At 39.0% G+C, this 14,505-nt stretch overlaps 1 protein-coding gene across 2 annotated transcripts in view; it reads left to right on the top strand.

Moving 5' to 3' along the window:
- FRMD5 (FERM domain containing 5) overlaps positions 1–14,505 on the top strand; it is a 365,304-nt gene that overhangs the window by 321,613 nt on the left and 29,186 nt on the right. For both annotated transcript variants that reach the window (XM_023500960.2, XM_003756063.4), the window contains exons 6-7: positions 2,377–2,500; positions 8,900–8,987. In XM_023500960.2, the coding sequence (XP_023356728.2) occupies positions 2,377–2,500; positions 8,900–8,987 (212 nt within the window). The remainder of the gene's footprint in view (positions 1–2,376; positions 2,501–8,899; positions 8,988–14,505) is intronic.

Raw genomic sequence — 14,505 nt, 5'->3', positions numbered from 1 at the left:
AATGAATCTTCCAAAATTTCCCTTAGACCAATCACTGGAGTCTTATCATTAAAGTTTTCACTAGAAAAACAGTTTTTTAAATTAATGGATGAATTGGAAATTATAGACTCTCAGAAACTGCCTCCTGCAATGATTCTGGATGACTCGACTCACAAGAGACTGCCTCCCTGACATGCAACTAGAAAGATATAGATCACAGACAGAAAGGGCAATCCTGTCCAGTAATCTTGATTTCCTAGGAAATACTGAGGCTAATTGGGCCTCTGTTCAGAATCCCCTAGGGAAATTTCTCAGACCATGATATCATCAGACAGGCTGCTTGCTCATATTCCCTGTGTACCCAAAGCTCTATCTTAAATTTTGAGACAGAGAGCCTACTCTAGCCTAGATGTTATTTTTAAATGTCTTATTTATATTATATATGATATAGTAATTTTATATTCATTTTTAAATATTCCTCTTGTAAAGAAAGTCACTTATATTCAATATTGATGCTTTCTCCATTTAGCATTTGAAAATTAAGCATAAACAATGAATCTAATAATTCATGATTGCATAGAAGTTTCAGCCCTAAAAGAATTATCCTAAAGGGGGATCTCCTCTGCTAATAGCCACAATTTCATCAAATATGAATATGCAGTGAAAATACAAAGATCAAACTCAGAAATTTGGGTTCTATTTGGCTGAAAAAAAGGGGCAAATTTGCTTTATTTTCTACTACTTTCTGGTGTAATTCTGAGCTTTTTTTCCCCACATGACAGGGGCCTAGAAGCAAATGGCCTTCAGAATCACAGAATTTCAGGGCTAGACAGGACCTTGGAGGAATAACTAATCTAACTGATATCTTAAAAAAAAAAAAAAAAAAAGGAGGTCCTCTTCAACATACCTGACAAATCATCATTTACTCAAAGTCTTCAAATAAGGGGAAACCTTACTAAAGAAGCCTGTTCTACTTTTGCATAACTCTTAATTGATTTTCTCAATATCAAATAAATTTGCCTCTTTGTAAGTATCTCACATTGCTCCTATTCCTGCCCTTAGTGGTTAAGAAGAACAATTTTAATGATAGCTCTTTGCATACTTGATTATTTTTCCCCCTCCATGACTTAACATCTTCAATAAAAACATTACTTATTTATTTCACTTAGCTTCATATGGCATGAATTCAAGTCCCTTAAATCTCCTTTCCCACCTCTGGACTTTCACAAATTTATCAATGTTTTCCCTAAAATATAGTGTTCAGAACTGAACATAATATTTGGAATGTGGTCTCACCATGACAGAGGATTATCACCTTATTTCTAGACATTATATCTCTCTTAACATAGCCTAAGGTTGCATTAATTTTCATATCATACTGTTTCCTCATAGTGAGCCTACTAAAACCCTCCAGATCTTTTTTTCCATAGGAACTGCATTTCAGTCATACCTCCCCCATCTTCTATTTAGGAAATTCCTTTCTTGAACCCAAGTATCATATTTTTACATTTATCCCTATTAAATTTCATTTTATTAGATTGGACCCAAAAATCTAGCCTGTCAAGAGAGAAAAGAATTCTTATACAGCTGAAAAATATCTACCACCTCCTCTTCTCAGCATCCCATTGCTGCTTCCTTTCTCCAGGGTATTTAAGAAAGAGGTTGTCTGGCAGGCTCAGCCTTATTTCCAGCCAACAGTAATTCATAGAGGGGGCGTTGGACAGAGGGTAATAATTCGAGAGCATTTTGCAGGAAGTGTCATTGCCCATCCCCACCCCACGGTTCCAAAGACAATCAGACCAGACTAATCTTAGTGATAATAAAGTTGGATTCTCTCCAACTCTTCCAGTTACTGGAAGAGAAAACCCCAGCACAACTGAATCAATGGAGAACTCAGGATTAGAAGTTGGACCTTTCTAATCCACTGTTATTACTTTCTCAGTGAGCATTCAGACATTTCTTTAAACTCTGCTTTCCACACAGTAGGTGCTCAACAAGGGTTCATTTAATTTTATTTGACTTAAACCAACATTTAGGTTCCGAGGTTGAGTTTCAGCACATTTATTAACTTACTATGTTGCTTTGGATCTCAAAATAGAGTCTCGTCTTTGCTGGCAATTCACTTAACAGACTTTAGAGTGAAAATTCTGCACTGCTAATGAAAGGCGACAAGCCAGCACCTTTGGTTCTCCCTTCTTCCTTTCCCTGTCAGAACCTGAACTGTGTTTGGGAACTGAAGTTGTTTATTAATCTCATTTGTGCTTTCATTATCAGTGTTTTGTCCTGGCTGCTTAATGTTTAATTCCTTTGTTACTTTCTCTTCCATTTCAAACTAATGATTTTCTTGTCTCTCCCTTCTCCTCCCCCCTTATGCCTCCATTCTGTTTGGTTTTGAAGCTGAGATCGGGGATTATGACCCCGGGAAGCATCCAGAGGGCTACAGCTCCAAGTTCCAGTTTTTCCCTAAACACTCAGAGAAGCTGGAAAGGAAAATTGCTGAGATCCACAAGACTGAACTCAGGTGTGTAGTATATGTGGTCATGCCCCAAGACACTGTGCCTGAGCTGACCAGAGATCCTTTTATTGCCCTGTAGTGTTGTTTTCCTCCAGGTTCCCCAGACATAGAAAGTACTGGTTAACAACTGTCTTTTCTTTGTGACATGACTTGAAACTTTTCATGGAATCATAAACTCAGTGCAGAAAGAAACCGAATAGGTCCCCCACCCTTATTTTGTAGATGTGTCAGCTGAGATTTATAGACACCAATTAAATTGCCTAAGCTCACACAGGTAGCAAAATGGCAGAGCTGGGATAAACTCAGGTACTCTGATGCTAATACCGATAGTCTTTAATACATCACAGGCTTAGTGGACCATTTCTAGTCATCCAAGCCACATCTAGCTGGCTCTGGAGGAGAAAGTGAGAGTGGTGCCTTTGCACAGTCCTCCTTCCCTTAAATCTAATTCACTTGCTTATCATGGCATCACCTCCCTGATGTCAAGATCCTCTTCAAGAACAAATTTCAAACAACAATAACAACTCCCCAGCACAAGATTTAATATTTGTTTTTATTGGGGATCTAAGCAAGAATCTCTGTTCGGGTTGTTTAGAATTTCTTTGGGGTGGGAATTTAGGGAAAGGAGAGTAGAGAGAGAGAGACTAACCTGTGAACATTTGCTTGGCTAAGAGAAGTAGAGACACAGAAATAAAAACAGGAAGAAGGAAAAGAAAGGAAGAAAGGGGGAGATGTATTAGATGAAAAGAAGAGAAAAGAAAAGTTTAAAAGAAAGAAAACATTTAAGGGGGGAAAAAGAAAACAGTTATGGGCAAATTTGTACTGTTTCACTTTATTAATAGTTTGTGACAGTTAGCTTTTGCATAACCCCCTGTGAAAGGTTCAAGGCTAGGGCTGATTGACAGGTGGATCTCTTATAGGAGGGCTTCTTAAGCTTTTTCCCCTAGTGACCCCTTTATGCCCAAGAAAATTTTATGTGATTCTGGGTATACAGATATATAAAATAGGTATATAATAAATATACAAAATAGGTATGTGATAATAAATCATAATTTCACAATCCCCACATTCAATAACAAGACCCTATTAGGGGGTTACAATTTAAGAATCTGGGGTTTACATACTGGACAGCAATTGGGAACTATGCCCAAAAAGTTATCAAACTGTGCACACCCTTTGACCTAGCAGTGTTTCTACTGGGCTTATATTCCAAAGAGATCTTAAAGGAGGGAAAGGGACCCACATGTGCAAAAATGCTTGTGGCAGCCCTGTTTGTAATGGCAAGAAACTGGAAACTGAGTGGATGCCCATCATTTGGAGAATGGCTGAATAAATTGTGTTATATGAATGTTATAGAATATTATTGTTCTGTAAGAAATGATCAGCAGGATGATTTCAGAGAGGCCTGGAGAAACTTAAATGAACTGATGATGAGTGAAATGACCAGAACCGGGAGATCATTATACACTTCAACAACAATACTGTGTGATGATCAACTCTAATAGAATTGAATCTTTTCAACAATGAGATGGTGCAGGCCAGTTCCACTAGACTTGTGATGGAGAGAGCCATCTGCACCCAGAGAGAGGACTGTGGAGACTGAATGTAGATCACAACATAGTATTTCCATCTTTTTGTTGCTTGCTTGCTTTTTGTTTTCTTTCTCTTTTTTTCCTTTTTGATCTGATATTTCTTGTGCAGCATAATAATTGTGGAAATATGTAGAGAAAATTTGCACATGTTTAACATGTGTGACTTGCTGTCTAAGGGAGGAGGTTGACAAAAGGGAAGAAGAAAAAAATTTGATATACAGTGTTTTGCAAGAGTGAATGAATGTTGAAACTATCTTTGCATGTATTTTGAAAATAAAAATCTATTATTTAAAAAAGAAAAAAAAGAAGCTGGGGTCTAGAGGATACTCTTGTCTCACTTTCTTTCTTTTTTTTTTTTAAACTTGGGTCCTCCTGACTTCAAGGCTGGTTCTCTATCCACTGCACCACTTAACTGCCCCTCTTGTTTCAAAGACTATCTTCCCAGCAAGACCCGTTCTTCTCTAGAGCTGGTGAACTTAAAGGTCACCTAGTTCTCCCTCTCGTTTTTATTGATGAGGAAATTGAAGCCCATAAGTTAAATTATTTTGTCCAAGGTCACACAAGAAATAAGCTTGGATGGAAACTTCAAATTCTCTTTCTATTGTATCACACTATCTCCTTCCTCTATACTCAGTCTACCCAGTTCCTTGAGAGTCCAGAATTAAGGATATAGATCCTCTCTTTAACTGTTTCTGAAAGAAAAAAGAGAAATGGATTATTAATACTGTCCTAAGCTTAGATACCTCTCAAAATAAAAACCTTCACTCTGTGATTTTTGAACCCTAACAGCAACTATCTCAGAAAGGCCCCTCAGAACGCCCTCTTTTTAGACCCCTCTGTGTGTAGTAGACTCTAGAGCCATATTTCCCCATGATACCTTTTATTATTGCTCATCAGCCTCTATATATTCTGCTGTGAGAGAAATGAGATCTTGTGTTATAAGTCAGAATTTAAAGTAGGCTCTTAGCTCTTGACTTGAATACAGGAAGAAAATAAACTCAATTCAACAAAAGTATATTAAAAATAAGCAGAGAAATACACCAGAATCAAGCAGTGCTTGGTGGGACTCAGGACTCTGGACAGTTAACCAGTCATGTATATTTTTAGATGTCATAGTCACTGAGGTCAGTTCTATACTGATGCAGAAAATGAAGCTCATTGTTGGGGAATCCCCTGGTACTGGTACTGAGTAGAGCAGTGTTAGGGGGTGGGGAGGAAGGTTGGTAAAATCCCCATCTTTCAGAGTCAGGGGGAGCAGCCAGACAGTTGCTTGTCAGAAAGGCCTTGGTCCTAATCAGCCAGATTTTCTATCCCAGTGAGATCTACCACAAAAGGAGAATCCAGAAAAATAGTACTAGTAGCACCCTCTGGTGTCCAGTCTGATGTTTCCAAGTAACACAACTCAACAAATACAGGTAGTTCAACAATTCAAATGAACACCTACTGTGTGAGTTTCACTGCACTAAATATTGTGAACAAGGTAAGGAAGTCATGATAGCAAAGTCCTTTCAGTGTTCATTATTTAACACACATTTTAGCCAGTTGTTCAACCTACCATGAGCACTAAGAAATATAAAGAAAGGCAAAAAAAGAGGCCCTGTTCTCAAAGATCTCACAATCTAGTGAAGGTGACAACTAGAAATCAGATATCTATATATCTATATCTGTAGATCTATATAAATATCTATAGATATAGATATAAAGAATAAATTGGAGATAACCAGCAAAGTGAAGTCAGTACTGTTAAAGGGGAAACTTCTTGTAGAAGGTAGGATTTTAGGGGAGATGTGAAGGAAGCCAGAAGGTAAATGAGGAAGAAGAATACCAGATAACGGGATAGCAGTGTCCCTGAATGACATGGTACATGGAGTGGAGTTAAATGAGAATGGAATGCTAGGAAGCAAATAAGTTATGAGAGGCTTTGAATGCAAAACAAAGATTTTGTCTTTCATTCTAAAGGTGATGGGGAGCCACTGAGTTTATTAAGTGGGAAAGTGATGTAATTACTTTAGGAAGATCCATTTGATAGGTGAGTGGAAGATGGCCTGAGATAGAAAGAAGATGGACTAGAATGAAGAAATGATTTGATACCAATTGTCTTGTCGTTGGTAGACCTTTACAACACTCAGTCACCAAGCATTTGCCAAAGGCCCACTATGTGCCAGTGGTTTATACATAATAGGTTCTTTTTTTTTTTTTGCTGAGGCAACTGGGTTTAAGTGACTTGCCTTGAATCACACAGCTAGGAAATGTTAAGGTTTAAAGTTAACTTACGGTTTAAGTGTTGTGTTAAATCTGAGGTCACATATGAACTCATATCCTCCTGACTTTAGGGCTGGGGCTCTATCCATTGCACCACCTGGCTGCCCCCATGATAGGCTCTTGATTTGTTTGTTAATTGATTGAAGAAGAGAATATGACCTCTTCCCTACCCAAAAGAGAATCCTACCAAAATCTGGGCACATTTCAGAACATTGACATATTTTCCTATTTTTTGAGGTAAATAAGGAACTTAAGAATGAACTGCTTTCTATTCTGCCCACCAACAGTTAGAAATACCTGTGATACAAGGATCTTATTCTTATTAAAAATTCATTTTTCTGATATGTTCTGTTATGCTATCAATGAATCAACAAGATTTGTTATGCACCTGTCCTTTGACCCAGAAATACATCCACTTCTAGGTCTGTATCCCAAGAGATAAAAGGAAATAGAGAAGGACCAATAGGTACAAAAATATATAAAGAAAAGTTTTTTGTGTTCACAAAAAATTAGAAAATAAAAGGATGCTCATCAATTGGGAAATGACCGAACAAGATTTGACACATGATTAGAATGGAGTATTATTGTGTTCAAAGAAATAGGGCAGCTAAGTAGCACACTGGAGAGAACACCAGCCCTGAAATCAAAAGGACTTGAGTTCAAATCTGGCTTCAGACACTTCACTCACACTTCCTAGCTGTGTGACCCTGGGCAAGTCACTTAACCCTGAGGTTCCTCACACACACACCCCAAAAAAAAAGAAAGAAAAGAAATGATGATGGGAATGGTTTCAGAAAAACATGGGAGAATCTATATGAATTGATGCAAAATGAAGTGAAAAGAACCAAGAGATTACTATACATATACAGTAATAGCAATAGTGTAATGATGAATGACTATAAAAGAGTTAGCTACAATGATCCAAGACAATTCCAGAGGATTCATGATTTTTAAAAAAAATGTTATTCATCTCTAGAGAAAAAACTTATGAATTTTGATTGCAAATTGAAGAATAATTTTCTCACTTTATTTTTCTTGCCTTTTTGTGACATAGCTATATGGAAATATATTTTGCATAATTTCACATGTACATCTTATTGCTTGCCTTCTCAGTATAGGGGAGAAAAAAGGAGAAAAATTGGAGCTCAAATTTTTTTAAAGAATATCAAAATAAAAAATAATTTTATTGCTACACATCACTGTTTGCTAGGTAGGTAGCTCAATGGGTAGAACAGCAGACCTGGAGTCAAGAAGACTTGAGTTTAAATCTGACCTTGGACACATATTAGCTGTGTAACCATGGGCAAGTCACTTAACCCTGTTTGCCTCAGTTTTCTTTTCTGTAAAAGGAGGCAGCGAAGGGAATGGAAAACACTCCAATATCTTTGTCAAGAAAACTCCAAATGGGGCCATGAAAAGTTGAACACAATTGAAACGACTCAACAACAACATTTGCCAGATGTGCTCAAAACTGAAGATGTGCTCAAAAATGTGCGAAGACAAAATGTATTTGTATTATTATATTTGTGTTCCCACCAGAGTTGGTTTTTATTGCGAATATCATTCTAGGAATTCTGACCTTCCTAGAGAAGAATGTCTTCTAGTCTAGACTATACTCAAAATCACCATGGTTTGTTTTTTTGTTTGTTTTAGTTTTCATTTGTTTGTTTGTCTGTTTATTTATTTGGTCATTGATAATAGCTTTTGATTTTTCAAAATACATATTTTTCTCCCTCTCTCCTCTAAACACAAGCAATCCAATGTAGATTAAACAATTCTTCTAAACATATTTCCACAATTATCTTGCTGTATAAGAAAAATCAAAAAAAGAAAAAATGAGAGAAAAAACAAGCAAGTAAACACCAAAAAAAAGGTGAAAATACTATATTGTGATCCACATTCAGTCTCTGTGGTCCTCTTTCTGGATGCGGCTCTACCACAAGTCTTTTGAAATATGATCATAGTTTTTGACATCAATACTCCAGCTTAAAAAAAAATCCTTATGGAATTGTTTATAAGCACATTGAATTGGTTGTTTCCAGCTACCGTTTAATAGATATCACCTAAAAAATAATCTCATAGATGTAGAACTCAAGAGGACTTTAGAAGCCATTCACTCCAGCCCTAACATTTTAAAGATGAGGAAACTGAGACCCATAGAAGTTAAAGTGTTTTCTTGAAGTCACACAAGCGAGTCAGAACAAGCATAGTTTGGGCAGCATCTGAACCTTTTGGGGCTCTAAGAAGACACAACATTTAAGGAGATCTGTTGTGAAAGTACATTTTTGTTGATTGTCTTTTGTTTAGGTCATCTCCTAGCCAAAGACATTTGTGCTTCTCATTGTTGGGAAGGTGAGAGCCGTGGATAACACCAAGGGGATAAGTTTTCCTTCCGAAATGGCCTACCTTGCATAGGGAACAATCCCTAAAGTTCTTTTGAAGAAGAAATAAAACATGATTTCCTCTAAGCATTTCTTTTAACAGTGAATCTGCTTCAGGAAACGATAAAATATGATAACTAATATTTTTGTTTGTTTTATCTTTATTCTAGTGGTCAGACACCAGCCACATCAGAGTTAAATTTTTTGAGAAAAGCTCAGACTTTGGAAACCTATGGAGTTGATCCTCACCCGTGCAAGGTAAAGCTTCCCATTGGCCTCTGACTATTCTTATTCACAGGCTACTCATTTCAAGAGTGGATAACAAGGGCCCTTTTTGTCCCTTTCATGTAATACCACATCCTCTCCACCAGTACCAGCATCCCCCTCCCATTCACATTTCTGACAGTCATTCTTTCAAGGCCTGACCAATGAGCTTCTTTTACTAAAAAGTGTCTCCCCTTCACCCCCCCCCCACTGTCCTGAAAAAGACAATATGTCATTTTGAAAATTCCTCCAGATCCAGTCATCTGCATAATTTTGGGGATGAGACATCAATTTGGGAATCTTTGAAGCAGTCGATCTAAATAATAAATTTAGAGACAACTCTACTCCGGCAGCAGCAGCGATGTGTAATTTGGTGGAAGTGAAAAAGGCAGTAATGTGTGAGGGAGTGCGACAGGTACTAATCGGAAGCAGCTCAGCAGACTGCCCACTCTTCCCTGACCCATAATCTGGTTTCCTTCCCAGCATGGGTTTTATTGACTTGCAGCAGCGTAAGTCACTGCGTGGAACTGCAGTGGGGTCACATTTAATTCCATTAGGCATCTTTGAGGGGGAAATGAGAAGCCAGCCTTGGAGGTCTCTGCCCAGAAGAAACCTCTGTAATTATTCACGTCTGCCCTTTTAGAGATGAACTTGAGCAGTCAGAGTCACTCACTGAGAGTTGTAAAGATGTGTGTACTCTTGAGACAGAACTCTCTCCCCAGTATCTTGATCATCTTCCCACCTGTGTCTCTTGGTTATTCTGTCTCTCCCAGCTTCTGCCTCTCTTTCACTCTCTCACTGGCTCTAGGGCCGAGTCTGTATAGGGCAAGAGAAACTAATGCTAAAAACCATAAATTGGGTAATAAGCTGAAGGAATGTATGTCTTCACTAAAAGAGAGAAGGGATATATGTCTTTACTAATGGAGAGGGAAAGTCACACATAAAGATGCTCAAAGAGCACACCTTTGTCTGTGAGGAAGTATAGATTTAGAGTCGGAAGGGACCTTGGAAGCGATTGAGTCTACCTTTGTCAGTTTATAGATGAGAAAACTGAGGTTCAGAGGGATTAGGTGACTTGCCCAGGATCACACAACTGGTTAATGCTTGAGGTGGAATTTAGACCCCAAAATTCTAATCCTATTTCAAATACTTATTAGCTGTGTGACTCACAGGTATATTTCCTTATCTAGCAATAACAGAAGAGCTTTGCTCTAATGGATTCCCCAGGTCTAAAAGATATGCACAACAACATATTTAAGCTAAAAATAATTTGTGGGGGAAATGCACATTATTAATCAATGGATAAAAAAATAATTAAAATATTTAAAAGTTTGTGAAAGTATTAATTTAAAGTATTTGTTAACTTATAATGAATTAATGAATGAAAAAGAATTTGTTGAGTGCTTGCTATGTGCCAAATACTGTGATAGGTATTAGGGGTAGAAATGGACAAAGCTAGACAATTCCTACTCAACAAGCTCAAATTCTGATTGAGAGATACAGCATATGAAAGTTTAGCAACAGGGCAGATAGAATGGTCTGAAAGTCCCAAGGTTACTGTCGCAAGGTGGGTGGCAAGGCCCAGAGGTCCCTAAATTACTTAAGTGTTTAAGCTGACATTGCTGGGAACCTTTAAGGCATAGAAGTAAGGCAGAAAAGGAGGATCTGGAGGATCTTAGAGGCAGCAACAGGCAGGTGTTAAGGTAATGGAGTTGTTGGCCACCATTTTACTCACACACTGTGAGCAGTCAAAAATATCCAGGATGAATCCAGGGATAAGGGGCTGGGCACCCCCAGTGATCTCATTCTGCTTGCCTGATTATCAGGGTAGATTCTGATACAACCCATGCTGCGGGAGGTGAGAAGGCAGATGATGATAGTTCTTCCCCTTCAGTGCCTGAATGCTTAGGATGGGTTTTTGGGTAGCCTGAGGCTGGAGGAAAGGTTGAGGGTAAAAGGGCAAGGCGAAGCAGGGTCCTCCTAGTTTGTGGTGATGGCTCTGGATTCTGGGACTGCCCTGAGTCTAGGGAGGGGTGAAAGAAATAGGGCAAGGTGGGGTTGGTAAATAACACCTGAGATTATAAGTGGTAGGACCTATGATTCCATCCCTGTGGGGGAACGTCTATTGCAGAAGGCTCCTCTATTAAAGCAGTTCTGAGGTCTACGGTCTTAAAAAGTTGCCTGGGCACACAGAGATTAATTTACTTGCCCAAGATCACTATCATGTGTCAGAGACAGGGCTTGAACCCAGGTTTTCCCCATCTCTTTCTCCACAGTAGTGCCCTCCGCAGTTTAACTAGTCTCTCTTAGAGACTTTTAGAGCCCCTCTTAGAGCAGAGGTGTCAAACTCATGATCCATCCAGAAGAGTCTGACTGAGACTGGATTAAGATTGGGGAAATGTTTAACAAAATACATAAAAATACAGTAAAACATAGAGAAGATTGAGGTTTTCTGTGTCAATATGTTATTTCTATTCCATTTCTATTGAATTTAACACCATTGTCTTAAAGGATCACTTTGGTCCATGGAAGGGGCCTAGATCACCTCAGAACTTCACATAGCACCTTCTACTTCAGAAAAAGGTAGGAATGAGGAAGATTCTTTTTTTATTTGGTTAATTTTGGAAAATGAGGAATAAACCCATTCACATGTTTTTCACGGACAAACCACTGAACTCAATTAAAAGAGAAAGGTCGTACTTCCTTCCTCAGTTTCTATCCTATGATAGGCACAATGAAATACTTTTTCATTCATTAATTCATAATAAATTGATAAATACTTTTAAATTAATAAATGCTTTTGTAAACATTTTAATTCTTTCATTCATTAATTAATAATGTGCATTTTTTGGCTACCTGACTTATAAGTTATTGGTGCTGGTGCAAGTATAATTCCCATTAAGGTAATCTGAGCTCCCTGCCATGTCTCTGGCATCTTACCATCTGGTCTTGGAGATGCCCATCAGCTGGCAAAAATGATGTGTGGCTACACTGGCACATACCTACAGGAGAGTGTTAATCTATGGGCTAGGCTATGTAGCCCATAGCTTTCTAACCTCTGAACACAGCTGTTGTCACTATTCCCCCTTGCTTAGCCAATAGGGATTCTAGGTGCCCATAAATTAGTATTTCTGGATCCCTGCTCATGTCTCAGATGGCCCCCTCCACTGTGCTCTTCACACCACACCCCCAGATTTATGGTTTCCTACCTTTGGACTAGTGAGCATTAGAGATGAGTTGTAACAAGCATCTTTGGTCTCATCACTCAATAGAGTCACTCTAACAATGTGCCTTCTCATACTCACTTTTATTTTGCTGCAGGGAGAGCTGGAACAAGCCCTAGCACTCTGTGTAATAAATACAGATGATTTCTATTAACAGAGAGGCAATTACTGGGCCCAGGGAATCTGGGGCATGCAGCCCTGGGGAAGGCAGAAGAAGAGGAATCGTTTTGATAATTAAATGAGAACAGAACAACATTTTGGCTGAGCTCTCTTCTCTCAAGCTGATTAAGAAACAGTTGCCCGTCCTGATCACACTGACATTTTCTGTCCATGTTCTCCTTATCTGGGCCAGAGAAGTTAAGGAAGAGTAGGGGCTACAACCCCTCATGGAACAGGAGAGCCACTTGGGTACCCAAGAGGGGCCTGCTGGATCTGTCAGGGCCAGCACATGTGACTTTTTCCTCATGTTCCATTTCTGCGGGAATGAGATCTGGGCACTTCTGGAGATGGCCACTGAAGGTGTGTCCCCACTCTCTCCGTGGTACTACCCTCCCCCCCACCCCGACCAGGTCAAGCCAGCAACAGCTAAGACAAGAGCATTTAGTTCTTGAGAGAGCACCAAAACAACCTGGGGAATGTCTCCTCCTGGGTGCAAAGCCTGAAACTAGAAGCCTTTCAGTGCTGAGCTCTTCATGCTAGAGATAAAACTACGTTCCATCCTGTTGTGAGCTGCCTATTTATAGTCCAGATCTCACTCCTTTCTCTTCAGTTCTGTTGGATTCAAGGCATGAATGTAGTTGTGTGATGTGTCACTCTGTGTGTGAATGGCTTAAGGTTGATCAGAGGAGTGTGGTTTGTCTCTCAGAGATGAATTTCAAACTAATCTGAGTTTGAATCCACTGCTTGAGAGGCAGACTCTTTGATCAGGGAAATGAGCTCCTATACTATCTCTAACAGGTTTTTCTCAATGAATGTGCTTCTGTTTGCTGAGTGTCCCTGAGATGTGGGGGGAACTACAGTTAAGAGATTATATTAGTATATATATCCACTATATAGCACATCCACTATATAGAATAGAATATAAAATATATTCTATATAGTGGATGTGCTATCTAACGATACGTGTGTATGTATATATATGGATACATACACACATGTACATGTATATGAGGCAGCAGGATTGCTCAGTGTTTATTGTGCTAAGCCTGGACTTCAAAGGCAGAATTCAAATTTGACTTCAGACATACTAGATGTGTGACCTTGGACATGTTACTTAACTTGTTTGCTTTAACCCATTTCTCTGTTCTAACAACAAGCAAAATTAAAATCTCTCAGCCCAGGGAAAAATAGCAGTTTTTTCCCAAAGACATTTACTTTGGGAGGAGGGGGGGCTGCAAACTGACTCATCCAGTTGCTGGTAACTATTGATCCCTCAACCTCTCAAGGATAGTCAATAGATGGAAAGACAAACCATACACCTTTGTCCTAGCTGTGATTCAGTAGAATCTGGTTCTAGGATGAGAGGGCCTGGGTTCAAATTCTGCCCATCACATTCAGTGTTCCTTGTAGTTCCTCTTCTGCATTCCCATCTACAGTAAATGCAGCCTTTACCCACTGGGCCCCCACTAAAAGCTTATTTCTCCAAATCAGACCTTTACAGAATCTGATTTCTTCCAGGAAGCACTTCTTAAGCACCCACTTGTCCCAAAGAATTGACCAAACTGTCCCCAGCAAGCCTTTGCTCCCTAATTTCCACATCTCCCCCAGAGGCTTCCCTGCCCTGACCCATAATCTCATGTCATGGGATCAAATATTTAGAGCTGGAAGGAATCTTAGAGATCCGTGAGTCTTCATTTGACTGAGTAATCTGAGGCCGAGAGCTGTTAAGGGATTTGCTCAGGATCACACATCTGAGAAGTGACTGAGGTATGATCTTTCTGATGTCCAAGTCCAGCACTATCCATTAGACCAAACTCTCTCCTCAAGTCTTCCAGGTTTATCTGTTTAAGCTAAATGCTTCTTCAACAGAAACAAGTTATTAATAACAGCAATCAAACAGTGACAGTCATTGTAAGAAACATCCGGGTCTATGGTTTCCTCGGTCTTTATTCAGGTTATTTTAGGCAACAAGAAGCTTTTAGATTTATTCCATCACAAAGTAATCACAAACTCAGCTCTTTGCTGTATCATGGGCTGAATATCATTTTGCTGGTCACCAGGTGACTGGGTCACAGTGACCTCAGAGTGTGTATTCAATCATGACAAGAGGCTTAATGATAATAACACTT

Source organism: Sarcophilus harrisii, chromosome 2, assembly GCF_902635505.1.
Source record: "Sarcophilus harrisii chromosome 2, mSarHar1.11, whole genome shotgun sequence".
NCBI lineage: Eukaryota > Metazoa > Chordata > Mammalia > Dasyuromorphia > Dasyuridae > Sarcophilus > Sarcophilus harrisii.
Note: the sequence above shows the minus strand (reverse complement) of the source record. Positions and strands in the feature narration are given on the sequence as shown.